The 24,868-nt window shown below is 51.9% G+C and overlaps 10 protein-coding genes and 1 non-coding gene across 11 annotated transcripts; 4 read left to right on the top strand and 7 right to left on the bottom strand.

Annotated features, from left to right (window-relative positions):
* Positions 1 to 761: 761 nt before the first annotated feature.
* Positions 762 to 1,565, top strand: GLOTRDRAFT_40078 (thymidylate kinase; the record flags this gene model as incomplete). The annotated part of the gene is made up of 3 exons (XM_007866622.1): positions 762 to 897; positions 956 to 1,064; positions 1,136 to 1,565. The coding sequence occupies 3 exons, from the start codon at positions 762 to 764 to the stop codon at positions 1,563 to 1,565; spliced, it is 675 nt and encodes a 224-aa protein (XP_007864813.1).
* GLOTRDRAFT_60104 (UBC-like protein) lies at positions 1,289 to 3,136 on the bottom strand. The gene is made up of 8 exons (XM_007867189.1): positions 3,074 to 3,136; positions 2,944 to 3,025; positions 2,880 to 2,893; positions 2,729 to 2,821; positions 2,600 to 2,674; positions 2,522 to 2,550; positions 2,301 to 2,445; positions 1,289 to 2,147 (listed from the first exon to the last, which is right to left on the bottom strand). The coding sequence occupies exons 1-8, from the start codon at positions 3,098 to 3,100 to the stop codon at positions 1,806 to 1,808; spliced, it is 807 nt and encodes a 268-aa protein (XP_007865380.1). The 5' UTR covers positions 3,101 to 3,136; the 3' UTR covers positions 1,289 to 1,805.
* A 1,547-nt stretch (positions 3,137 to 4,683) lies between these two features.
* On the bottom strand, positions 4,684 to 5,721 carry GLOTRDRAFT_39559 (cyclophilin-like protein; the record flags this gene model as incomplete). The annotated part of the gene is made up of 9 exons (XM_007866587.1): positions 4,684 to 4,840; positions 4,892 to 4,919; positions 4,976 to 4,999; positions 5,054 to 5,119; positions 5,170 to 5,283; positions 5,343 to 5,416; positions 5,467 to 5,494; positions 5,549 to 5,594; positions 5,647 to 5,721. 9 exons carry the CDS (start codon positions 5,719 to 5,721, stop codon positions 4,684 to 4,686), a joined length of 612 nt encoding a protein of 203 aa, XP_007864778.1.
* Positions 5,722 to 7,023: 1,302 nt separating this feature from the next.
* GLOTRDRAFT_138352 (S-adenosyl-L-methionine-dependent methyltransferase) lies at positions 7,024 to 8,035 on the bottom strand (the record flags this gene model as incomplete). The annotated part of the gene is made up of 3 exons (XM_007867188.1): positions 7,024 to 7,099; positions 7,150 to 7,331; positions 7,394 to 8,035. The coding sequence occupies 3 exons, from the start codon at positions 8,033 to 8,035 to the stop codon at positions 7,024 to 7,026; spliced, it is 900 nt and encodes a 299-aa protein (XP_007865379.1).
* Positions 8,036 to 9,215: 1,180 nt separating this feature from the next.
* On the top strand, positions 9,216 to 10,959 carry GLOTRDRAFT_39501 (3-dehydroquinate synthase; the record flags this gene model as incomplete). The annotated part of the gene is made up of 10 exons (XM_007866585.1): positions 9,216 to 9,291; positions 9,346 to 9,738; positions 9,794 to 9,823; positions 9,887 to 9,979; positions 10,047 to 10,213; positions 10,268 to 10,305; positions 10,356 to 10,431; positions 10,492 to 10,517; positions 10,578 to 10,715; positions 10,782 to 10,959. 10 exons carry the CDS (start codon positions 9,216 to 9,218, stop codon positions 10,957 to 10,959), a joined length of 1,215 nt encoding a protein of 404 aa, XP_007864776.1.
* Positions 10,960 to 11,544: 585 nt separating this feature from the next.
* On the bottom strand, positions 11,545 to 13,283 carry GLOTRDRAFT_105517 (uncharacterized protein; the record flags this gene model as incomplete). The annotated part of the gene is made up of 3 exons (XM_007867187.1): positions 11,545 to 11,735; positions 11,901 to 12,012; positions 12,075 to 13,283. The coding sequence occupies 3 exons, from the start codon at positions 13,281 to 13,283 to the stop codon at positions 11,545 to 11,547; spliced, it is 1,512 nt and encodes a 503-aa protein (XP_007865378.1).
* A 1,054-nt stretch (positions 13,284 to 14,337) lies between these two features.
* Positions 14,338 to 17,684, top strand: GLOTRDRAFT_128625 (thioester reductase; the record flags this gene model as incomplete). The annotated part of the gene is made up of 14 exons (XM_007867186.1): positions 14,338 to 14,520; positions 14,577 to 14,663; positions 14,717 to 15,020; positions 15,079 to 15,227; positions 15,284 to 15,397; positions 15,446 to 15,795; positions 15,871 to 15,958; positions 16,015 to 16,070; positions 16,126 to 16,297; positions 16,347 to 16,625; positions 16,676 to 16,736; positions 16,792 to 17,132; positions 17,185 to 17,460; positions 17,517 to 17,684. 14 exons carry the CDS (start codon positions 14,338 to 14,340, stop codon positions 17,682 to 17,684), a joined length of 2,628 nt encoding a protein of 875 aa, XP_007865377.1.
* Positions 17,685 to 17,768: 84 nt separating this feature from the next.
* GLOTRDRAFT_40461 (Aldo/keto reductase) lies at positions 17,769 to 18,883 on the bottom strand (the record flags this gene model as incomplete). The annotated part of the gene is made up of 7 exons (XM_007866648.1): positions 17,769 to 17,925; positions 17,977 to 18,092; positions 18,138 to 18,203; positions 18,253 to 18,319; positions 18,370 to 18,493; positions 18,558 to 18,733; positions 18,798 to 18,883. The coding sequence occupies 7 exons, from the start codon at positions 18,881 to 18,883 to the stop codon at positions 17,769 to 17,771; spliced, it is 792 nt and encodes a 263-aa protein (XP_007864839.1).
* Positions 18,884 to 19,984: 1,101 nt separating this feature from the next.
* GLOTRDRAFT_40492 (MFS general substrate transporter) lies at positions 19,985 to 22,246 on the bottom strand (the record flags this gene model as incomplete). The annotated part of the gene is made up of 12 exons (XM_007866651.1): positions 19,985 to 20,222; positions 20,276 to 20,331; positions 20,389 to 20,527; positions 20,584 to 20,662; positions 20,712 to 20,997; positions 21,059 to 21,122; positions 21,177 to 21,361; positions 21,418 to 21,591; positions 21,663 to 21,745; positions 21,799 to 21,889; positions 21,944 to 21,958; positions 22,031 to 22,246. 12 exons carry the CDS (start codon positions 22,244 to 22,246, stop codon positions 19,985 to 19,987), a joined length of 1,626 nt encoding a protein of 541 aa, XP_007864842.1.
* Positions 22,247 to 22,611: 365 nt separating this feature from the next.
* GLOTRDRAFT_t64 lies at positions 22,612 to 22,696 on the top strand. Its single transcript has one exon. It is a non-coding gene; the product is annotated as a tRNA-Val (tRNA).
* Positions 22,697 to 22,924: 228 nt separating this feature from the next.
* Positions 22,925 to 23,476, bottom strand: GLOTRDRAFT_110889 (uncharacterized protein). Its single transcript, XM_007867185.1, has 2 exons — positions 23,222 to 23,476; positions 22,925 to 23,170 (listed from the first exon to the last, which is right to left on the bottom strand). The coding sequence occupies exons 1-2, from the start codon at positions 23,470 to 23,472 to the stop codon at positions 23,089 to 23,091; spliced, it is 333 nt and encodes a 110-aa protein (XP_007865376.1). The 5' UTR covers positions 23,473 to 23,476; the 3' UTR covers positions 22,925 to 23,088.
* Between the last annotated feature and the right edge of the window lie 1,392 nt (positions 23,477 to 24,868).

The raw sequence follows: 24,868 nt of genomic DNA, 5'->3' as shown, positions 1-24,868 counted from the left end.
TTGTCTTTAGAAACACTTGGAACATATCTATGTGCACACCAGTGGTTGTATTCCCTATCCTTGATATAGATGAGCTTGATTTCCAGGAAGCACAAATCTGTGTAATTTAATGGACAAAGCAAGTACTGGATCACAGCTGTAAAAGGCTGAATATATATCTCATGTACTATGTTGATTTTACAGTTCTAACATAGGGGAAGGGACCTGCTTCTGCTGCGGCAGGAGAGCCCGGACAGTGACCAGGATATTTGGTGTGACACTTTTTGCGATGGTGTCACAGCTTGTCACGTCCGCGACGCGTTCGGACGCGTCGTTAATTGCTCTTTACTGCCAGAAAACCTACAGCGTGCTACGTTCACATTCACGCGTCACTTGATTCATAAAAGTTAATCTATATCAACGAGCGGATGCAACGTTGGTTGTACATTTTTGTTAAATGTACTTGCGGTCTCGTTACCTCTATCGAATGAACTTGATATTGGGAAAATCAGAAATTCAAAACCAACGTTGCATCTTCTGTATCATGACATCCCTGCTGGTACATTTTATATGCGTGATTTCGACATGCGGAAGGCTCTATGAAGGCGGGGGATTTGCGACCACTTTCTTGCAGAGTCCAAACAGATGCAAACAACTCGCCGCGCGACCCGGAATTGCGCCTCCCCACTTGCAGGCCTGTACGCGTGATGCGTGACATTGCTTCCCAATGTGCGTGACAGTGCTCTTCAGCAGCCGTTCAGCATCGCTTCTCAAACTGAACAATGTCGGCGGGAAACAAGAGGGGCGCTTTCATTGTCATGGAAGGTCTGGACCGATCCGGAAAGAGCACCCAAGCCGCCCGTCTCCTGGAGCGATTACAGAGGGCAGACGCCCGCGTCAAACTGCTCAAGTTTCCTGGTCAGTCTCGCTCAAGGCGCTGCCCGCAGAACCCGACGCATTCGTGATGATCCCACAGACCGCACGACTGGGATCGGAATAACAATCGACTCCTACCTTCGCTCTGAATCAGAGCTGGACGACCGAGCCATCCACCTGCTCTTCTCTGCGAATCGATGGGAGCTCGCGTACGTCGCCGGCCAGACTTGTTTTACTGGGACTATGCTGGCTAGACTTATGCACTGGGTGCTCGGAACAGGTCGTCGATTGAGGAATCACTGCGGGCGGGGTCCACCGTACTCTGCGATCGCTACGCGTTCTCTGGCATAGCTTTCTCCGCGGCCAAAGGCCTCCCATATGAATGGTGCCGTGCACCCGATATCTCGCTCCCTGCTCCTGATGTTACGATATTCCTGGACATCACGCCGGAGAAGGCGAAGCAGCGCGGCGGGTACGGCGAAGAGCGGTACGAGAAGGAGGAGATGCAAAGAATGGTGCGGGAGGTATTTCAGAGGATTGGTAGCGAAACAAGCAGAGAGCAAAGGTGGGTCGTCGTGGACGCAGGGCAGGACATAGACCTCGTCACGGAGGACATCTGGAGAATAGTGGAACCCCTCGTGAGTGGGGTCCTCGGTCCTGTAACACGATTGTGGGAGACAGGAAGTAACACGTCTATTATTCCTTCATAACCATCGGTAAACTGTTACCCCGTGAACTACTACACCTAACATACACAATCGTGGTATCCAACAAGTCCTCGGACAAAGAAAAGAGTGATGTAACACTTATACCAGGGATGAATAGAGAAGACTTGAAAATTAAGGACAGTGGTAATAATACTTAGTGGGAACAATCATCGCACAGGTGTGCTGACAAACATACTCCAAAAAACCAGCAGTCCATCCGCGAGCCCAGGGCCTGTCCCCGGGTTAGTTGCTCGAGGACACCCTGGAAACGATGACTGCAAGAGCGATGAGCAAACCCCATCGCCACTTCTCCCAGATAATCTGGCGCCAGGCGTCTGCCCACCCAGCCCCCGTACCTTTCGGTTTATCGCCACCCTGCGAAGGCTGCACGGCGGAGGACGCCCGACCGGATTGGGACGCCGTCGCATCCAGCAGGACAGCGTTGGTGCGGTGTGACACCTGGGATCCGGTGGGAGCAGGTGAAGCAGACACAGATGGAGAGGTATTCGTGGTTTCCGGCGCAGGAGGTTTGCCCCGCTCCTTCTCCCCCATGTTTGGTAAATCCCGGGGGTTCGGTGTACAAAACTATCACGAAGGCGATCAGTAATCACGACATCAGCACAGGACGCTAGGAGGCGGAGGTGAAACGCCGCCTAAGGGCAGATCGGTGATGCAGAGTCGATGACGCCTGGGGTAGATCACCGCGCGCCGGGAGGGATATGTGGGGAAGATACTCACCTCCGGAAAAGCCTCCCTGAACTTGCGCTGGCTCAAATTCCATGCATGGCTCCGAGCGGCATAGGCACGCTTATCCGAGTCTGACGATGTTACCGATCCCGTTGTAAGCTCGTCGGATAGCATGAAGGAGAGGAGACCTGTCAGGCTGAAGTAAAGATCGGCGTTAGTGTGATCGCTGAAGCAGCGCCACATAGAGGAGTGCAAGGATCATGCTTTCTTACATTGTCGCGACACTCCAGGCAGGATTCCACTGAACGCGCCATAAGCTAAGCTCAGAATCAGAATCACAGAGAACGTACGCTGCCGGGATGGAAATCGGACATGGAGAAACAGATCTTCTTATCTGGTTGGAAGCGTCCTGATGGCGTATACATCTAGAGCAGAATGAGACCCAACCACACGATGACCGCCACCGTTGGTCGTCTCACCTTTATCCCAGGCGGTTTGAAGGGGTATTCTGACGGGAACATGAGGACTCCATGATACTCTCCGCCAGCGAAAGGAGAATCCGGGGGTCCGCGCTAATGTGGCACAGAAGTCTGAGGATTCATTCGAAAGTGGCTGTCGCTGATCACTCACAATAATATAGTTCCCTATTCCAAAGTAAATAGACAGACCAATCGCACTATCAATCTGCACTCACATGTCAAGATGTTCTTCTCGTCTGGTATTGCCCATACAAATGGCGGAGGTTCCTTCTGCATGTTCACATACTCTTTCGTCAACTACACGGACATCAGTAGTCTGTCCGCTACATAAGCCGACATACTTACACGTTTGTAGGCGGCTTTACTGGCCATGGTGGAGGAGTGTGAAGGGTACAGTAATGGCGCTCTGCGACGGAGTGCTGGGACCGTCCCGCTGGAGGCTCGGCCGTAACGTGATCGAGAGGAGCTGACCACGTGATTGCTACGCGCCTCTTGCAATTGTGGGATGTGCCTGCTCTCAAGTACTCAAAGTTACAAGTATCCTCTGCGTTACGATGCTACCGACTGCAACCAGGTACCTAACTTATGCCTGTTGTTGCTAGCAACCGCGGACAAACTCAAGGAACATAGGCCTCTAAGTAAGTCGCCGTCAACATTTGGCGCGCCACTTCTAGTGTTGATCAACTGCGATCTGCTCTACGGGATCCAAGATGAGACCGGTAGCCCCGGCTGTCCTTGAAGTTGAACTGGTAGCACCAATTCTGGCTCAGCTTATCTCCTTCTTCCGGGAAATCGCATCCATAAGTTAGTATGTGACCGATGTCGTTCGCGACCGGCTGGGAAACAGATCCACGCAACTCCAGTGTATACCAGGTCAAAAATCCGACAAGCCGAACAGTTAGAAGAGCACTAAATGTAGGCTCGTCTAGTGAGCAGTGGTTCCAGACAGCAATATGTAGATGGCAAGACACAATACTCGCGCTATCTCCTATAGCTCCTTCCACCGCCCCCTTTTGCTTTCTGCGCGCGCCGCTTTTCTCTCTCCTCCTCCTTCGCCCGCGCCCCTCGCTGTCGCGGATCAATGACTTCGTAATCTCTTTCAGCCTTATTCACCTCCTCCGAGTTATCTTTCGGGAAGTGAAGCTTGTGCGCGAGGAACCCGAAGTCGTTGTCGACCTCCATCCCCTCGTCCTCTGTGGGCTTCTCCTTGTCACCTTCTGCGTCATGTTCTCTGGAATTGGCTGCTTCATCTGGCTCGTTGTCAGCAGCCGTCCCCTTGAGCTTGCTGCGGAAGCTGTTTAGCGCAGCTAGGACGTCGCCCTCGTCCTTCTTCTTGTCACTCTTCTTATGGAGACCGCGCCCTTTGGCATACTTGGACAACTCCTCCTCGAGGTACGACTTGCTCTTCGCTTTCTTCTTAGCCCGCTCCTCGTCGCTATCCTCTTCACCATTACGCCGCCGAGCCAATTTCCGGATCTCAGCCTCCATCCTCTCTATCTCGGCCTGTCGAGAATCGCTGTACACTCATCAGAATTCCGGTAGACAACAGGTACAATCATCCAGCATACCCCTTGGCGGCTTTCTCCTTCTCATGCTTTTCTCGGATTTTTGTGACGTCGTCGTCCTTTTTGGACGTCTTTTCGAGCTTTGGTTCCTGTTTCGATCTGTCCACTGATTCCTGGGCCTTTGAACTGCTGGGCTTCGGTGGCTGAACTATTCCTGAGATTATATTAGGTAATTCCGGATTTTCGACCACTTAGGACCTTCGTTCAGCCAAGAGAGGAATAAGATAAGGCAAGGAGAGGCCTCACGGTCGGGGCGAACGATAGGTTTCTTCTTGACCACCATGGGCTCTTCTTCTCCCTGATCTTCATCAGCGCCGAAGCTCAATAACTTGACATCCCTGCACAGGCAAAGAAGTTAGCATCAGCACATCATCTAGGAGCAGGAGATTCCTACTTTTTCGCCCCTTTTCGCCGCTGTTGCTCCTCCCGCTCTCGCTGAGCTTCTTCGCGAGCACGCTGCTGAGCACGTTTCTCTTCTGCAGTTATTCGGGGGATAATGTCATCGAAGGGATTGTCCACGATTCGTACACGATTGATCTTCGGGGGACTGCAGCGCAGACGTTAGATACAAACGTGAATCTTCGAGTGAAGCACGGACTATAATGGTTTCTCATTTTCGTCAAGCTCTATGCCCGAGGAGCATGTCAAGAAGGGGATTGGAGGAGAACGACCAGCAACGTACCGAGAGCACCAATCTTCAGAACGTCTAAGATACGTTAATTACGGCGACTCCCTCATCTGAAGGAGCATCTCAACGTACTGAAGATAGTATCGCCAACACACCGGCCCCACAGCGTATGCTTCCCATTCAACTCATCAGCGCGGCCTGCCACTAGTGTCAGGTTGCGCTCCAGTGCACAGTCCGGACTTACTGACTTAGTGTGATGAAGAATTGCGAATCATTCGAGTTCTTAGTGCCATTATTTGCGCAGCCCACCAGACCTCTGTGCACGAACTTCAAGCGCGGGTGGATCTCGTCCTCGAAAGGTTCTGAGTGAGACTACCATATCATTGGAGGCCAACAGCTGCAGCCAGCCAACAGGGCTTACCGCCATAGAATGACTCCCCTCCACCTCCTGTCCCTGTACGATCTCCGGTTTGGACTAAGAAATCCGGTACGACTCTGTAACATGGTTGTTGGTGGCGTCCTCTCGTAGATGGCAAGGTTCGTACCTATGGAATATGACACCATCGTAGTACCCTTTACACGTGGTAAGAGATAGCGCACGCCGTCGAGTGAGAAAAATATACTTACCTTCCATAGCCAAAGCTATAAAGTTGCGACATGCTTTCGGTGCTTCCTAGGATGAATCAATGTTGAACGTTCGTTCCATTGAGAATATGTGCACGTACTCTTGACCAGAGCTCGATGTCTATCTCTCCCACCGTAGTCTCGAGAATAACGCGGCCTCTAGTGGGTAAGGCCATCTCTCGTCGCAGATCGGTGTAAGGTAGCAGGGACTCGAAGTTGTGTACGATCACGACACTCAAGACTGTACGTCATGTAGTCGCGTCCAAAAAAAGACGGTCTTTCTTGGGTCTTTCCACGGCGCTTGCCACATGCCACACTGGCCAAAGTGTTATTGCTGTACTTCTTCCTTTGTCGACAGCATTGACTCCGGCATACCTTCAAATTGCACCTCTGATATACCACGAAGAATGTGATGACTGGCGACTTCAGGCTAGGGGCATTTATTTCCTTGCCTGATATTCAGCCAACGCGCACCCGGCGACTTTCCACTTGTACTCAGAGAAATGTGACCGCAGAGAGGACATGCACTGCCTTCCAAGTCAAGGATCGGAGGGAATGAAGTGCTGCTCCTGCGAAATTTTTGATGGATCCAGGTCATATGGATTCTGCCGCAGAATCCATCCCTGCGAGCGAATCTGACATATATGAGGTGGATGCATCCTTCTACGTGGCACAGTCAATGGTCATCCAAGATGCAGAGCGGACGGTGCAGGCACCGATGGGATGTCCTTGGTGCTCTGGGGCTTACTTTTTTGGTACGGATGCTAGTTTATGCTCGGGGGCTGGAACACCGGTCGACGCTTTAACCCCCTGAAGAGCACTTCAGGTCTCATACGCTCCCCTTTGTGCGTTCGGAACACTCGGAGCTATAGACAGGTCTGGAATTCCGTGGGTCTATGTGCTCTTCAGGTATCCCTTCCGACTCACACCTCCGGGATCTTCGATACCCCATCCGTCTTGTGGTCAAGGCCATCCTCATCTTGGTCTCCAGATTCTGCTGCTTATCTCCGCCATGGCTCCCATCACGCACGTTTACTGGATTCACGGTTATTGACAAGCGGTACCACCAAGGTAGCCATCGGTTCTGATTCATGTGTTGTGCATTGACCATTAGTTGACCGTGGATTGCCATGCTCCTCGGATATGAACTCGAAGCGTCAATGGCCGGGAGACCTGGTATCAACATCTGCACGGCCTGAAATGAAGCGGGTGCTGATCCAAATACTCGGCCCTCCCTTGCACGGCGACAGACTAACGAAACAAGACATTTTGCTACGCGGACCGAGCCGTAGTTTAGAAGAACTTATCGATTGCCTGTCACAGAGTTTACGTCTGGCTCGATTGATGGCCATCCTGCTGTTTGACTTTTGGACCATTCCTAATCACGCAAGAAGTCTCCAATTATTTCCCGAACTCTGTGCTGGTACCTCGGAGCAGCTAAGCTACGGTATGTATGCCACACGTTTACATGTCAGAGCCTATTCCTCCTTTCTTCGGATTAAGCTTATGCCGTCCCTGATAGGGAGCATGACGACTTCGACTGTGGGATCGTTCCTGGGAATTGTCAGTATTCGCAGTTTACAGCACTAGGCCGCTAGACCGACCTAACGTCTTGATTGAAAGCGTGTATTGCGGCGCCAAGGTGATAGGACGGGTCGGGCGCCCAAGGTGTACCCTTGTATGCCGTATTATCGACCACAATAACTCCCTCCGCTGCGAGAAGATTATGGTCAAGCACCTTGCGGAGGTAAGTAGAATAGCCGGCTTTATCGGCGTCAATGAAGACCTTTGGATACCGGCTGAAGGTCAGTCTCGTATCGTATCTGTATTAGTCCTGCCAGAACTTACCATATCGAACGAGACACCTTCAGCTGCCAACTTATCCAGGGATTCACGGGCATCGCCAATCTTGACCTCTATTTTCTCCGCGACACCAGCTTCCGCGAAGTACGGAATACTGAAGTCTGCCAGGAAGCCCTCTAGTTCGAGCGTAACAACTTTGGTGACCGAGGGTAACAGAGCCAAGGCGACGGTGGTCGTCCCGGTGAACATGCCTATCTCCAGGATGTTTTTTGCCTTTCGGAGCAAGTCCGTATGAGTGTAGCAACGTTGGGAAACAACGGCACTCGCCTTTGCGGTCTTTGCCAGCTGCTGGAGCACCACGGCCTCATACGATCCGGCCGTCATCTCGGGTATTAATTCGTATATTGTCTTTCCCTGTTTATGCAACTGCTTCCAGTCAGTCTCATTGCCAGCTTTAATCATCTTGTCTAGGATGGGCGGGTGCGGTGAAGTCATGCACGTTAGGTATGGGTCCAAGCCATTGACGATGCGAGTAGCTTCGTCGATCAAGGAGCGCGCCGCGGGAGAGAGCGAAGAGTCTGACGAAGATATGTTGGCCTGCAAGTCATTGATAACGTATGCAAGGCGACCCAGGGGTGTGTCGTGAGCTTGGACGAAGCCCTCTGGAACCTTCTCAGCGCTGAGCATCGTGCTTCCTGAAGGATGCTCCTCAAAACTTCAAGGTTGGGTGGGTGCAGACCTCAAGAGCTGGCCCGGCTAGGGAACTATAACAGCAGTCGATACCAGGACGTGGATTCCGCGAGGACATTTCATGAACGCGATGGAAACGCGTAACCCTTTTCAGGGTGCCTATGACTAGTTTCGTTCCCTACAAAACTCGTATGAAGAGCGTTAGAGACATATGTGGGCATCCCTATCCATTATTGTATCATAACCGTTTCATCTTGCACTTCAGGACTACGCTTCCAACACGCCTGTCGGCGACTACCCTTGCTGTGCGTCATCCCTCTCTCGACCTGCACATTCAAGATTCTGGTTTAGCACCTCGATACCCAAGTGCTACGGCGAAGTGTTGCTTCCGGCAGGATGGTCCGAGAGTGTGGCGTTCTACCACGGAAGACTTTCTCGGAAGTATGCCGCTCTTGCGTTGATGTCTCCACACATGAAGGCACATGCTGCAGAGCCCTAGTCTCGTGTCGATCATCCGCAACACTTCCCAGCCCGAAGTATATGTACCCTTTACATGTTCGTTTGCTCCAGGATCCGCACCATCTTTCTATGGACGCCCGATTCCACTTTCAATCGTCTCGGTCGTTGCCTTTGTGCTCTGTCTAGGATTCACAATCACCATCAGTGTTAATTCGATACGAGGATATTTCAAATGCTACGGCATCTCTCTGGTTGTGGGTCTTTCGCATACGTCTTTCGCTATCCGTACATCCGAAGGATCTCCCGTTCGACATGGTGAAGGAAATACTGGCCACCAATTTGCTCTGCGCGACTTCCACGAATCTCGATGGAATTATTGCTCATCCACTGTTTCTGATACTCTTGAGAATCCGCCGGCGAATATCTGTCTCAGGCGGCTGGTTTGATCTCCATGGTCACACCTGCATACATCGCGTTGACGCTTTGCTTGGTTAGGCTGGTCATGAGTGCTCCTTGCTGTAACTGCTGTTAATTCAACATCCTCTTCCAACATAGCCGGCGTTTTCCACGATGGTCCACTGTTTGTTCATAAAGCAGACTTGTTTGTCAGTGGACCTCATACTGGACCCGTCCACCGACCGCCGTTATCGTGCATCCCGTCCTTCCGAACGATCGTTCTGATTCAGTAGTCTTGTACGCACCTGACTAGCTATCCACAATGAGTGACCTGAAAGCCACCGTCAACACTACCGAGAACGGTTTTGCCGTCACTGGCAATGAAGAAATCAAGTACTGTGAGTATTCTCAGACATTGCGTTGTTTGAGAGACTGAGCTAGAGTCGCGTCAGCTTTCCAATTTGTCGACAACATTTTCGATCTCAAACACAATCACCTTGCGAAGATATACGCGGACTGGAAGAGAGTTCTCCTTGTCACCGACGAGAATGTCAACCATCTTTACTCTGCGCAGTGGTCAGCTTACTTCGAGCATCATGGCATTCCCCTTACCACCTTCGTGATGTCGGGTGGCGAGAAGAACAAGACCATGGCAACGATGCTCTCTATAGTCGATGCTATGGACGCATTTGGGCTCGTCCGCAAGGAGCCAGTCTTGGTCGTCGGAGGTGGATTATGCACCGACGTCGCCGGATACGCCTGTGCTTCTTACAGACGTAACTCCAACTTCATCCGCGTGCCGACTACGCTCATCGGGCTGATTGATGCAAGCGTCAGCATTAAAGGTATTCTGTTCATCGGACTTGTCTGCCGTATGGTCCTGATAGCCGGAGATGACAGTTGCTGTCAACCACGGTAATCTCAAGAACCGTACGCTCTCTCTCGATTCTTACTGCTGATCCGGTCCTGAGTGGCGGTGTCCCATCTCTTCAGGTCTCGGGGCCTACCACGCGCCCTTGATTACCTTCCTAGATTTTAATCTGCTGAAGACGCTCCCGGAGGGCCAGGTCCGGAATGGCTTCGCTGGTGAGCCTATCTTGACTTCGCAGGCTAATGCCCCGGAGCCGAGGCGCTGACCGCATGCATACGATAGAGTTAATGAAGATCTCGTCCTGCGCCGACAAGAGGATTTGGGAACTCCTGGTTCAGAACGGTCCTGCTTTGATCGAGACTCGATTTGGCCGTCTTGAAGGTTCCGACCCTGCTATGAAAGTAATCGCCGACGAAATATGCTGGAGGGGAATCAAGGTCATGCTCGACGTAAGTATTACCCACCTTTCGTAGGCCATCTTTCTAACCGTCTTCACTCTGCAGCTAGAGTCACCGAACCTCCATGAGTTGGGCCTGGATAGGTGATATCTAAGTGATTCGTCATCATCACGACTGACGCCCCGCTATTTAGGGTCATTGCCTTCGGCCACACTCTTTCCCCGACTTTGGAACTTGCCCCCGTCGTACCTCTTCGTCATGGGCATGCTGTGAGTAATTCAACGGAAGATAACGGTTTCCATGATTGACGCATGTGGATGCGGCGGTAGATCAATATCGATATGGCGTTCTTTGTGTGAGTAGTTCAATAGCCTCACCTCTGGGAAACGGTCGATGACGTGAGTTTCCAATCAAGGACCTTTGCTTGGTACCGTGGCTTGCTCAGCGAAAGCGAGAGAGACGAATACCATGTGCTCTCCCATTCCGTGGGCTTGTCCATGGATCACGAGCTGTTTACCGAGGAGATGATCATCAGCGGGACTAAGGCCATCTTGTACGTCCGATGCTTGCGCATTCTTCGACTCAGACCTCCTCACCGCGGACTCGGTTTGGGCTCTAGGAAAACCCGCGACAACAAGCAAAGGTTCGCAATTCCGAACCCGTACGGCACTTGCATCTTCATCAACGACGCCTCCTACGACGAGCTCTTCAAGGCATTGAAGATCCACAAGGAACTCGTTAAGCAGAAGTACGGAGGAGGACATGGTCGTGATGTATGGTTTCCAAAACTCGCTTGACGTGAAGTTCGAGGCTCATCTGTCCCCTCATAGGCGCTCTGCGACATTGGAGACCTTGGTATGGACCCCGAGGTCTTGTGCAAGCGAGCAAACGTTGTGGCAGCCAAAGATACTAGTACTCCCAAGGCAGCAATTGCCGCAGAGAAGAAGAACGTCCTATCGAGCACCAAAGCGAACGAGGCGGGTGTCAACGGCCACGCCGTCGTGGAGATCATTGCCGTCGATGCCTGATGCCGTAGACTCCATTACAGGGTTCTTGTTACGCGAGTTTGCGAAATGTACAGTGATTTGAAACGTCTTGTGTATGAGACTGGAAGAGTGTTGCTTGCGAATGGCATATGCGCCTCTTTGAGAAACCCTACGGTGTCACTTCAGCACTTCGCCATTGCCAGAATACGCCATACCCAGGTGCGTGTAAGACCACACAGACACAAGATGCGTCTGCGGCGCAATAGTCGAACATGAGACTTGCAACGGTGCGAAGGGAAGACCCGAAAAAGAGCAACTTGGACGGCGGGCACTTGCAAGCAAGAAGGCCAAGACGATACAATACGAGGAGTCCAACAAAGCCGATAACAAACCCATCTAACATTCATACACCCTCGCCGTACTCGTATTGATCCGACTCCACCCTTTCCCCTTCCATAACAGCCTCACAATAATCCAAGGAATCTGGACGTGGGCAAGGATAAAGAAGGGTAATGGATCAGAAGCATCGAATGAAACGTCCTTCTCTAAACCTGCAATATGACGGGAAACCATAGTTAACGGTCCATCTCCGGGGAAAGGCGATGATGTGGCGTGGACCGGGTCCGCTCGGTTAGCGGACGTAGCAACTGACCGTCGAAGGCGAGGATGGATGATGGGAAACACCATTGACGCGATTGAATCCGGGATGACGTTAGCTATGGACAAGGGAAGCGAATGGGAAAGCCATGAACGTGGAACACCATCTGCCGGGCGCACGGGACCAGCATCAAGGCCCTCATTTTCCACATAAGCGGACGCGAGACGGGGAGTCTCCGAGAGCAGTGCTACAGCAGTATGAGTACGCTATATGTAGCAACGTTTGCATAAATATCGGGCGCTACGTTCCAAAGAGTGCAGCCACGTACCGGATTACACTCTATCGGGTAGAGTTGCCCTTCCGACTCTTCAAGCAGGAAGTCGAAGCTGAAGTGACCTGTCAATTCGGCTTGTTTGCCGGTCTTGCCCTGCTCACGCAGGAGCTTTGACCAGCGCTCCAAAAACTGGACTGTCCAATGCTCCGCTTGCTTGCCTACTTCGCGCTCGCGACGAATTCCTGTGGTCGCGCGGTCGAGGGCTGCATCTTTGAGACCATCCATTATGAAGGGTCTAGGAAGAGCGGTGATGGACTTGGCGTATGACTCGAGGTCGAGGTATCGCAATACCATATCACTGCTTCTGGAGGCAACGAATGCGCGCAGTTGTCCGTTCCTGACAACTCCATGAGTGCAGTACTCGGGTCCACGGATGAAACGCTGCAATACAAAGGGGATCTTGTCGCTGGGTGGTACAGGCATCCTCGCGAAGTGCGCAATGGTCGCCTCCTTAGTCTCCAACGGCAACAGCGTCAGGTCGCTCCGACCAGCATCGTCTAGTTCGACGCATTTAAGGATATAAGAGTAACCCTTCTTGCGAGTCGCCGCGGAGAAGAGAAACTCGACGCCCTCTGCAGAAGACGTGATGAGCTGGCTCTCTGGTACCTGAAAGTCTAGCTCCAAGCAAAGACGCATGAAGCGATCCTTCCAATGCAGACTGTCGACCAAGTCAGGATGTTGTATGAACGTATCGCAATGATGGTGAGCGGCGGAGGAAATCTCCAGGGCAGCTTCCGCGTCCTCCACTGTGGCAAATATGCTGGAACAAGGGACCCAGACGTCTACGCGTTCGCGAGCCACAATATCTGCGATCGCCCTTTTGTAGGCGAGGCGGTCGGTCTCATTACTTGGCTCAGGAAGCGCGTAATATCCGTCTGTTGCTCGGGAAAACCTAGTGCAAGCTATTGCACCCCAAGAACCCTCTTCCGCCACGAGAACACGGTAACCTTCGCGCTTGAATGCGCGAAGAAGCACGAGACACTTGTTCGTACGCCCGCCCGTGACCAAGACCGTCTTACGGCCTACCCGGCATTTCTGCAGATGAAGAGCTGTTCCTTTCAGCTGAGAATGAATTAGGAAAAACAGGACAACGATCGAAGTAGCCGGTGCGGTGAGGAGGGAGAGAACTATGAGCAGAAGCGATGTGATAACTGTCTGCCGGCGTGTAGGGTTGCTAATCTTCTGACACTGCGGCGCATTCATCGAGGCGACGGACGGACTCCTCGGGTCGCCTCTGTGCATAAAAAGGACGTGAAGATGGGAGCGTTCAGCGTACGGGGCAAATACGGTATAAGTAAGGGTTCAGAAAGACCCTGATTTCGGTCCTCCCGGTCCATGAGGTTCGGGGCCGTACCATAGGATTCGCAGATATCAGAGTTAACACCATGAGGCACCTCCATAACGGCAGAGCAGCACTAAACTCGGAGTCAACGAGAGCAATTCAGAACGAGAAAGGACCTAAGGTTCACTCATTCCCTTTACGAGGGGTGCTCGAGTATGCTCAGCGTCATCGCCTCTAGAAAGGATAGGTTCTTGCCGGAACCATTACATAGAGACACATATAAGCACTCGTCGGCGATGGCTTATCGAATCCTAGACCATGATATCCTTACAGGAATCATACCTCACCTGCACCGGTGGTCAGGCCAAACAGTTAGTTGATGAAGATCCCCATGGATTCGTATCCTTGAATCAGGTCCTCCAGGAAGGAGGGAAGAGCGATCCAGATACGCTGATAGCAGGCTTTCCGGAGCTCTACCAGCCTTCGCATATCCTCGAAAGTAGCCAGGGCAAAACCGAGAGGCAGTGGAGGGTGGTGTCGTTCAGTGAGTAATAGTTCGCATGTCATCACAGTGGACCGGAAGGCGCTTACCTTCGGACTCTTTACAGCTTTCGCTTCCTTACTCGAGGCTTCGAATGCGGTGGCTTCGCACTACTTTCGTGGGGGCACTCTACATGCTCGACAGGCGGCAGATGGGCGACAGAGTAGGATAATCGCTTTGTTTTCGCCAAGCTGTGCGGATTTCTTGGTGGTCGTCTTTGCAGCCCTGAGACTTGGCTATGGAGTTCTACTAATAGCGTGAGTAGGCAGACATTACAGAACTGGAGATGCAACGAATGTTTAAGTCCTTCTTTACTGACATCCTCCGCTTATAGTCCACAGAATAGTCCAGATGCGATACGCCACCTTTGTCGCACGACTGAATCTACACATCTCATATGCCACCCTACTCTCATTCAGGAAGGGTGCAATGCTATGGCAAACCGTGACGTCGATCAGCAAAGTATTCAAGAAGACGTAAAGATTGTACCTATGCCATCGAGGTCGATCTGGACATGTACCGATGTGGCCTTGCCAAATCCCGTCTTGAGTCCCTACGAAGAGAAAGACACCATCGCTTTTGTCTTCCATACCAGTGGATCCACCGGTATGCCCAAAGTACGATTCTGACGTTTCGAGTCTGGTCAATAGTACAACTCATCTTTGTCGTGTAGCCCATATACCAGACTCATCGAGTATGGACGCAAGGACTGCCTTGTCTTCCCGGACTCGCGGCGTTCACCACGACACCGTTATATCATGTGAGTATATGCACGGTAGTCGTAAGGCTTCACGCGCTGATTTACCTGTTCAGGGCGGGATGCCTGATTTCCTTCGCTCCATGATGTCTCGTACTCCCTTATATCTGTACTCCTCTTTGTATCCCATCAACGCAACTAACGTCGTAGAGGCGCTCTCGTCCTGCCGGGACGTTCGGGCATTCCTCTCTGTGCCTTACATCCTGAAAATGCTCTCTGAGTCGGATGCAGGGATGTGCATGCTTCAGCGCATGCGTCTCGTCAGCACTGGCGGTGCTCCCCTCCCGGACGAAACGGGCGACTACATGGTGACCCGCGGGATAAAGCTCGTGAGCCGTCTTGGCTCCAGCGAATGTGGATGTAGGTAATCGTGACTATCCTTGTCAGTAGAACAGTTTATGGCTTACCTTAACCGCAGTCTTGATGAGCTCGGCAAGGGACTACACCACTGATAAAGAATGGAGCTGGCTGCGAGATTACAGTCATTCTCTAGATCTGCTTCGATTTGTACCTTCCGGGGACACAGGGACCTACGAGCTAATAGTGGACAAAGAATTCCCGACATTGGTATGTTGCCTCATGTTTTATTTATATGCTGCCTGTTCTCATCCCTCCACGACCAGAACGTATCTAATCTACCTGACGGTAGCTTTGCTACTGCTGATCTATACGCCAAACATCCTGTAAAGCCTCATACATGGAAGTACGCAGGCAGAGCAGACGATATTATAGTCCTGGTTGGTCCCTTTGGTCAGCTATACGTATGCTGCCTAACTCCGCTCTAGACGAACGGCAAGAAGACTTCTGCGAGTATTATTGAGAACAGTCTTAGGGCATCACCTGCTATTTCCGAGGCGCTCGTCTTCGGTGCCTCACGACCACTGCTTGGTGTTCTCATTTTGCCCGCCGACGGGGATGCCGCCAGGGAATCCATTTTGGACATTGTTCATACGCTGAACCAGAGGGGACCGTCATATTCCCACATCGTCGACGAAATGGTTGTCATACTTCCGTCTGGCTCAACTATCCCGAAGGCTAGCAAAGGGACCCTTCTTCGTCCTCTGGCGTATGCACAGTATGCGGACGTGATAGAGCTGGCGTATCGGACGTTCAACTCGGGCGGCGGCTCCTACACGTATTTACAAGCTTTACACGGGGAGGCCCTAGTTTCTTATGTGCGACATTGCGTGCAATCTGCTCTTTCTGGCAGCATCGGCGAATGGGACAACGATGAGGATTTATTCGCCCTAGGTATAACCTCCGTCAAGGCCATGGCGTTGCGCAGTAAATTACAGAAGGTGCGTGGTACGGTGTGCAGTCGCCCGCCTGTAACCAACAGGATTTTCGAGTTCAGCTAGTCGATGACCCGATACCTTTGAACGTGGTTTACGAGTATTCTACTGTAAATAGGTCGGTTTGATGATTTTTCTCGCTATCTTGAGACACTGACTGTGGCACGCTATAGGCTAGTGAAATTGATGGAGGACGTGCGGTCCGGGCGATCCGGGCGTTCCGCAGGGACTACTGCAAATGCCTCATTATTGATGCATGAGCTGGTAGCCAAGTATGGCACATTCACCACAGATCAAGCGTCTGAGCCAGGTGGTCCAACTGACTGTTCCCAAGGGCACGCTGTAGTATGTAACTTGTTTTGAATGCACCGTGCAGCACTGACGCAGACAATAGGTACTCACTGGCGCCACTGGTGCACTTGGTGCCCATATCTTAGCTAGGATCTTGCACGAATGTGATTCTGAAGTCATAGTTTTGGTCAGGGCTCGGGACGACGCTGAAGCTGAAACCCGTGTCGTCCAGAGCTTGAAGACCAGAGGCTTTAGCGGTTTCGACACCGGATCAGTATGGGCGAAAGTCAAATGTTTTGCGATACAACTGGGTGATCCTTGTCTGGGCCTGAAACGGGACGAGTATCGCATGATCGCTGATCTTGTAACCTGGATAATTCACGTACGTTAACGACCGCTACTGGAGGATACCCTTGCCTAATTTTGCCTCAGGCTGCCTGGGATGTCAATTTCGTTGCGGGCCTTGAATCATTCGCCGCCATTCATTTGGCAGGTAAACACGAGCAGTCTGATGTTTGTCGAAGAACCTCAACGTATGCTTTGTCCAGGCACTCGGAATTTAATCGACCTCTGTATCGCTAGTCCACGGAGAGCATCGATGATCTTCTGCTCTTCGACCGCTGCTGTAGTAAACGAATCCTCCGCTATACCGGAATCCCTGCCCAAATCCGACTCCAGTCCCTCACCCCTCGGATATTCTCGCTCCAAGTGGGTCGCCGAGCACATTTGCGCTCGTGCGTATGCCGGCCCCCTCAAGGGACGGATCAGTATAGCTAGGGTTGGCCAGCTATGTGGCGATACTCGAAATGGCGTATGGAATGAAACAGAGGCCTGGCCTCTTCTGATCGCCAGCGTCAAGTATACTGGCTGTCTTCCAGCTCTACAAGAGGTGTGCACTTCCGGCCGCCCCTTCACATTCACTCTAAACTTAATGCATCCAGCGGCCCTCCTGGTTACCCATTGATATCGCTGCCCGGGCTATCATGGATATTATCGACGGCTCTGATTCTATACAAGCCACGAGCGTTATCCCAGTCTATCACGTTGTGAATCCGAATACAGCGACGTCGTGGGAGGACATTTTGTCCTATCTTTCCTCTATGGGTTTGGAATTCAAGACTGTACCCCCGGATCGATGGCTCGAACGGTTAGACTGCGCTCTATCGTCAAAGCCGGATAGTCCCACAGGTGCCTTATTGCCGTTGTGGCATGCAAACGTGAGTGGTCATAACTCATATGCCCTAATATACATTTTGGCTATAAAGCGTAACAGTACACCAGTAAAGAGAAAAACATTATGGATGTCCGCTACGACACCTCGGTCATTGCCACAATATCGAAGTCCATGAAAGAGCCACCGGCTATCTCTTCCACCCTCGTTGGCAAATTCGTGGCGTCTTGGAGGGAGACAGGTTTCTTGCCTCCTGCTTGGTCCACCTAGTCACTACGAGGACGATCTCAACGATCTCTATCGGCCGTCTATCTTGGTTTTTCAGTGTCGTATCTCGGTCGTGAACATTTTGGCCTATGGACAGTTGACCGGGTTGATATCTATGGCGCCTTTTGCTCCCCGGTCCAGACTGTCCAGTAAAGCCATCTGCTCGGCCGATAGCTCGAAGTCATACAAGGCCGCGTTTGCCTCTATCCGAGATGGTGTATCCGATTTTGGTAGCGGAACGAATCTACGCTTATATTTGATTACCATGCTCAATGAGCTCGAATCTCGTGCTTACCCTTTTTGCAGACTCCATCGAAGAAGAATTTGTGCGGGGTCTTTGAGGTGCACATACACCAGCTGATTAAGCGTAGGATCTTCGAACTTTTGTCCTCGGACAAGCGGACAATATGCCTGCATACCGCTTAGTTGAGTCCCCACAATGGGCTGGGAACTTACCTGGACTGTGATTCCATGATTCTGGCAATAATTGACTATATCTCTCTGCTGACACCAGGGATGCAACTTAGCGGAGGTGAGTAGAGGTATGCAATTCGTGGCGACCGCTTCGCACCTCAATCTGATTGACAGCAGGCCTCGTCGATGACGATGCTGCAAGCTCTTGGAGGTGGTTGATACCGCTACAAGAAAGTAGGTGAAGGGACCAGCTAAGCGCAGACGGATTACCCACAAATTAGATACGCCGATGCTTCTCGCCCTGCCACTCTGCTTCAACTTCTCCAGCGCTTTCCACAGTTTGATTCGTCCTTCTGGGCCACTTGTCGGCGTATGGATGAGGAACAGGTCCACATAATCTGGCGATCGCTTGTCTCAGTACAGGGCGAGCATGGGGCAATAAGTTCATTGACTAACCTAGACCGAAGCGGTCTACAGCTTCGTTCAGCATTGCCCAAAGCTTTCCACCGGTAGGATCATCAGGTGGTGGCGCCAATATCTTCGTCGTCACGAAAACGTCGTGGCGTGGTATAACCGAAGCTTGAATCGCTAACCCGACTTCCTTCTCGTTTTCATAGTACATCGCGGAATCGATGTGCCTGGGAGGGGCGAAGGGTCTGCGTGAGTACTAACAAGGGAGTCCGTAACTGGTGTCGTGCTCACCTGTAGCCGGCATGCAGGGCACATGTCACGCTTCTCTTGCAGATAGACTTCGCAGACGCGTAGACACCGAACCCCAGCCGAGGCATATCTACGCCAGGCGCAATTTCGATCATTGATTGCAGCGTTAAGGCCATGGTGGGTCGGCTCTTTGGTGGGAGAGGGGGTTGCTGGAAGGGATAGGTAGAACGGTGGGGACAATTGCTCTTGTCCCCGTCGTCCTCTCTTGAACACCCCGGCAAGTCCCCTATCCCTTCGAAAGAGAAAGTACCGGGAATCACGCCGACTGCTGCTCTCGATACATTGAGCGCAAGCCGCACGTACAAGACTGCAAAGGGTTAATAGGTTGTCTTGATCGTATGCTGTTCCGCTGTCCCTTCGTTCCTGTGGAAGGTTCCACGTTTCTTTTGGGCGTCCATAGTCTGATTGGGCACCACGGAGGCAGCCGATCAAGCTCTTCTAGGGTATTGAATAGTAGCCTACACAGCTAGAGGGGTAACCTGGGCGTAATATCGTTTCTGTCATGTGTGCCTTGGTTCCTCAGCAAGGTGGCAGCGGGAGGTTGCGCTGCCACTCGTGTTCGTACGTGAATAGGGGGCGGACGAGATGTGACGCGGATGATGGAACGGGCGGAGGGCAGCATTTCCAATTACGACACGGGTCCTACCAGTCGGGCATTCTCTTTCATGGGATTTATTGACGTCCGGAAGAAGGCGTTGGGCTTGCGCACCTGTTCGTGGCCTAGGCATTATTTGCGGTACCGCACATGCCCAGCGAACGGAACCAGACATCGGAGCTCGATCGCTACCTTACCACAGACATGGGCAAGATACCCAGGCGGACAGCTCCCCCTAACCCTAACTCTGTCAGTGTGGCAGGGGGAATAGATGGAACGGCCGATACGAGGCTTCTACATACAGTGACGACGCTATGCATATGGTACATGGAGGGCTACGGATTACGATTATAAAACAGGAATCACTACGCGGTACGGCTGATGACGTGCAATACCAAGGCATATACAACAGTGGCCTCCGAGGTAAAACAGGCTCTACACGGGAACAAGGAAACATAGAGTACATAAACGCACTAGCAGATCTTCGAGAGTTACCGCTCAGTTGATGAGTACGAAACCTTACAACAACCGTCCCGACTCGGATTCATACAGACTGACACTGCCTCGCCCCACGTCAAAAGCCTTCATTCTTGAGCTTCTCCGGCAAGAAAAGGGTCACGATAGCGGACAGGACTGCTGCACCACCAGCAAGGTATAGAACGCCGTCCACACTGGTCGCAAGTAGCCGGGTTGCCACCAGCGGTGCAACGATAGATGAAAGTCTACCCCAGGTACTAGCGATGCCGCAAGCGGAACCGCGCACCGCAGCCGGGAACGCTTCCGGTGTGTAGCCATACAGAATGGCGTTAAACCTCGTGCAGGTCAGTTTAATATTCCAAAACGAATTAGCATGCTGGGCACTCACATGGATTGGAAAAAATACTCCATGGCGTTGAAGCCCACATTAGCCGCCGGGGAATCCTGATTTAGTTTAGCAAGACCTCACTAAGATCCACAGCGGTCAGGTCTGTCACTCACAATGTATACGAAAGCGAACAACGAAGCGGCCATCAGGCTAGCAGAAATCGTCATTGACCATGTCTTGCCAAGCATCTTGGTCTGTATCACAAACGCCCCGAGCACGACACCGACGATGCCTGGAGCGTATATGATTATACTATGGCCCCGTCAATGATACTCTCCAGCCCCAGAAACCAAGAGGGGATTGCTCACTAGTTTCGATATGTGATGTCTACTGACTGGCCAGCAGCCACGCCCTTCCTCCTAAGGATATCCGGTAGGAATCCACCGGCTGCGGAAGAGTGAGCCACTGTGGGTGGCCGTAGGACGCGGACACTCACCAATGGAAAATGCGGCATAATCAAAAATGAACGTAGCCCATATCGCAAGTGACAGTCGTGCCATATAGGGCGTCGAGAAGAACACTTTGAACTGGCTGGCCATCTCTCCCAGAGTCTTCGGCTCGCCAGACCTTGTAGAAGAAGATTCCGATATATCATCACCATCCAGAGCGTAGATATCTTCGACAGTCAGCGAGCACGGCTTCCGATTCACCTTGGCTATGTGCTGGATGACATCGACGGCTTCCTGCTCGCGACCCTGGAGTAGCAGGAACTTCGGGCTCTCCTACGCAAGGAAATGATAATCAGCTATTCTTGTGAGGAGCTCCAGTGTGGTTTATTCCAACCTGAAAATTGAACACGACGAATCTGAGGAAGAAACAGAACAATGTGATAGCACCGATCGCGTTTCTAACGACTCAAATGAGCGTACGCCTTCGTGCATAGCGATTCCGAATAGCTCACGTAGTGAACCTCCAGCCTACATTGTCCTCCCTCGCACAGCACTGTTCCCCGGGATCAGCGATATAGCAGGACCTTAGCCCGGTCTCGCAACTATTGGATGGGATGAACCCCCAAGCGATGACGGAGCATACAACTACGCCAAGAGGTTGGAAGAGCGATAGAGCTGCGAGGAGGTATTTGCTGTCCTATAGACGTTCAGGTTGAGTTGGAAATATGGACAAGAGAATGAGCAGGTACGAACGTGTGGCAGAAACTCGTGAACAATGCTAGCGTCCGTCGGTATGTTGCCTCCGATCCCAAAACCAGTGAAGACAGAAAGGAAGCAGAGCCAGGGCCAGCTGGGGGCAGAGCCAAGTAGCATACCCCAAAATCCGGTAATGAGGACTGTCAGGTTGAATGCCCATTTCCGCCCGAACTAGTGGTCGACCACGGACACGTAAATAAAATATCTGGAGATTATAGGCGCAGATTGCGTAGCACTCATACCATATCTCCAATGATTCCCCATGTAAAGGCGCCTATGGTGAGGCCAACGTTGAAGGCAGTTAGAAGAGTACCAAACTGTGAATCTATGCCAAGCTATCGGGTCTGTATTCACAATCTGATGTGCGCATATAGTCACCTGGGATGCCGAACTCTTGCTGCGCGGAGCTGACAATGAGGCCGAAGGCTTGCGCCCACATTAAATCGAGGGCGTAACCGTAGCCGCATAACTGGATTCCTGTTCAGTCCGACTACGATGTGGTAGACATTGCAGTAAAGCTTACGAAGAAGATGTACCACTGTAGAGAAAAAAATCAGCACAATTATTCTCGCCAGTGGATAGACCGTGTGTGAAGACCATTTCGACTGACTGAGTATCGTCCCATGCCCATCTTGTCCATGGTAGTCGTCAATAATAACGTCTTCTTGTCCGTGGCTGAAAGCCTCTTAAACCCGGACTGGGTAACATACGCATGTGCAGTATGGGTATCATGGTCATTCTCGGTGGCTGGGAGGAGTGGCTGGAGCGCTGGATCTTCCCCCGCGACATTCTTGTCGTCGTCCTCGCGATCGGGTGTCCGACTCATCGTTCAGAATTTCTAGGCCTTTCCGGTGCCAGAGAAAGATGGGCCGATAAATGAATGATGGGTGAAGTCCGAGTAGACTTAAGGGTGGTAGTGAGGATTGTCAGCGGGAGGCAAGACTGGTGCACAAGAAATGGGGCGTATCACAGCGTGGACGCTGACAGCGGCGAGTGATACTATAAGGGTAGGGTGGCATTTCCGCGTTGACGACTGGCAGCGGATAGCTTCGTCAGCGATGGTGCTTTTGGCAGTTCAGCTGCCCTGGACATCGAAAGCAGAAGTACAATGTCCTAATCAGGGAGCGACGGATCAGCGACATCCTGAATGGCGTATTGGTATAATAAAAGATTAGGGAAGCTTACGAGCAAGGACCGATGGTGTAGTTGGTTATCACGCCTGTCTAACACATTGTGTGGTCACAGGCGGTCCTCAGTTCGAGTCTGGGTCGGTTCACTTTTTGCACTTCTGTCCGGCCAACATACGAGTGTCAGATTATATATTACAGTAGCAAGCGGCAACGAACAAGCGAGGATTTCTTACAACGTGTGATCATCGTGTGCTCTTTCACGTACATGAAGCTTCCCACCAAAAGATTGGTACTTCAAAGTTCATCGTCCGGGTTCCCGAGTCCCTACGCACTCACGATGTATCTTTACAGCGATGTTGCTTATTCTTACAGAAGACCGCGTGCCAAATTGTGCTGCCTAAATCGCCAAAATATGGGACACATACATCTTATCGCCTTCCAGATGTCGGAATCACCGACATGGATAGCGTCCTCGACGTCATCCGCAAAGCTCCCAATTTCCGACAAACAGGCGGTAAGCCAGTCCAAGAAAGGACCACTACACTGGATCTGGGACATGATTGACCCTGATAACCATCTGGTGGGCAACGACCAACAATGACCATAGTCCCTCCGTCTCGCTATGACCAGTCATCAGTACAGTTCAAGCACCGCATCTGCGAACGACATACCGGTCGGCAGCATCAGCCTCCTTCCTCCGCAAGACGAAACTCATCTCCATGCCTATATCACGTTCGTCCGCGGACCTTGCCTGCTCTGCGCACCATCGCAATTTGCAGTAGCATACCAAGAGGATCACCTCGCATACCCCAGGTCCGGCTTCACTCCCCATTTTGACGTACGTGAGGTCGCACGGCATATCCACCGGCTCGCCGTCCGATATCAATTTGTACGAATCACTGAATGAGAGGAGGGTACTCATTATGGAAAGACGCGAGGTGTGTATAGTAGCTAATGAGTTAGCGCCTGTGAGAGTTTTCAATGCACGTGTCACGTTCGGGAAGAGCGTAGTTCGCACCAGAAACATCCCTTGATCCCTCCACAGGCGCGAACGAAGAGTATTCGGTACTTGAGCGCGCCGAAGAAGCAAGTACACGATACGAAAAGGTGGCGTTGCTTGCGTACGCGCTGGCAAGTGCTGGTCGGTCAGAATCGAACAGCTGGACATACCTAGCGCAACCAATGCAAAATTGTATGTTACATCAGAAAGGGGGAGCAAAGGAAACCCGATTACCAGAGCGTACCGGCGAATGAACTCCTCAGCTAAGGATGTAATCTCAGGAGGAAGGTCGCCGATTGCGTCTGTAGCCTCAGCACGAGGAGGTACAGGGTCGGGTGATGATGGATTCGTGGATAACTGCTCCGACAGAGCTTGCTCATCGACCACAATATCTCGACTTTCTCCTTGTGCATAAGGATGCGGGTGAACACCGTCTGAGTGAGAAAGGAGTAGTGGCTCGTGTTCGGGCGTGGCGGGGGGCTCGACCAATGGGACATCCGCTTGATCTTCGTTATTCGACAACGAGCTGACTTGTGACAGTGAACTACCTGAGGCAGCTGGGCCAACTTCGCTTAGCTCCAGACCTGCTCCTCCATCTCGCAAGGAATGGTGGCTATTCACCATGTCCTCAAATTCCTCCTTAACTAGAGGAACGAACACTGCCGATGGTGACGATGGACCCGCCACATACATCAGGTCGTCCTCGATTTGCATTACCTCCTCTATTGATCCGTCGGAAGTAGCATTTTGCGGCTGGCGATCCCCAGCTGAATTGACAAGAGATGCAGCCTGTACCCTCGGGGACTGAGGTTGCAATGGCGGCGGTGATGAGGATATGTGGCGCATGGGATCGGGAGATATATGCGTGGGCTGCGGCGTACGCTGCACCGCAGTAGGATCGAAAGTCGAAGAGCAGGATTGCATTGAATTACTTGCGGGAGGAGAAAGTGGCACCCGTGTCGGTGCTTCCCTCGTTGGACTTGTGACAGGCTCCTGTGGCGTGCCAGACGGAGCACGAAACTCAACTTGCCTGATTTCAGGAGGATTCTGGGGGAGCGAGACATGAGTCATCGCAAGTACGATGCGCCACGGACAATCCTCACCTCCTGCGCAGTTACATCCTCGCAATCCGAGCTGGAGTCAATGACGATGATCTCCTCCGCCCTTTGCTTACCCTTATTCTTACTCTTTTCTACCGCCTGCTTCGCCCTCATGGCGGCTCTAAGCTCGTTCAACGACGGCCCGGATCGTGTCCGCGGCGGAGCAGGACCTTCATGGTTACTTTGGCTACTGAAAGATGGCGACTGAGATAGCGTGA

This window comes from Gloeophyllum trabeum (genome assembly GCF_000344685.1).
Source record: "Gloeophyllum trabeum ATCC 11539 unplaced genomic scaffold GLOTRscaffold_00005, whole genome shotgun sequence".
Taxonomy (NCBI): domain Eukaryota; kingdom Fungi; phylum Basidiomycota; class Agaricomycetes; order Gloeophyllales; family Gloeophyllaceae; genus Gloeophyllum; species Gloeophyllum trabeum.
This window is presented reverse-complemented; position numbering and strand designations above follow the sequence as displayed.

What these genes read in the sequence shown, in the direction of transcription:
- GLOTRDRAFT_60104 (XM_007867189.1), bottom strand. Translation starts at nt 3,100, where the DNA reads ATGGCCAGTAAAGCCGCCTACAAACGT. An exon ending in GTAAAGCCGCCTACAAACGT is followed by an intron (nt 3,026 to 3,073) that starts GTAAGTATGTCG and finishes ATGTCCGTGTAG; the next exon opens with TTGACGAAAGAGTATGTGAA. An exon ending in TCAGGGAGGCTTTTCCGGAG is followed by an intron (nt 2,148 to 2,300) that starts GTGAGTATCTTC and finishes CCTTCGTGATAG; the next exon opens with TTTTGTACACCGAACCCCCG.
- GLOTRDRAFT_110889 (XM_007867185.1), bottom strand. Translation starts at nt 23,472, where the DNA reads ATGAGTACCCTCCTCTCATTCAGTGATTCGTACAAATTGATATCGGAC. An exon ending in GAGGCTGATGCTGCCGACCG is followed by an intron (nt 23,171 to 23,221) that starts GTATGTCGTTCG and finishes GACTGGTCATAG; the next exon opens with CGAGACGGAGGGACTATGGT.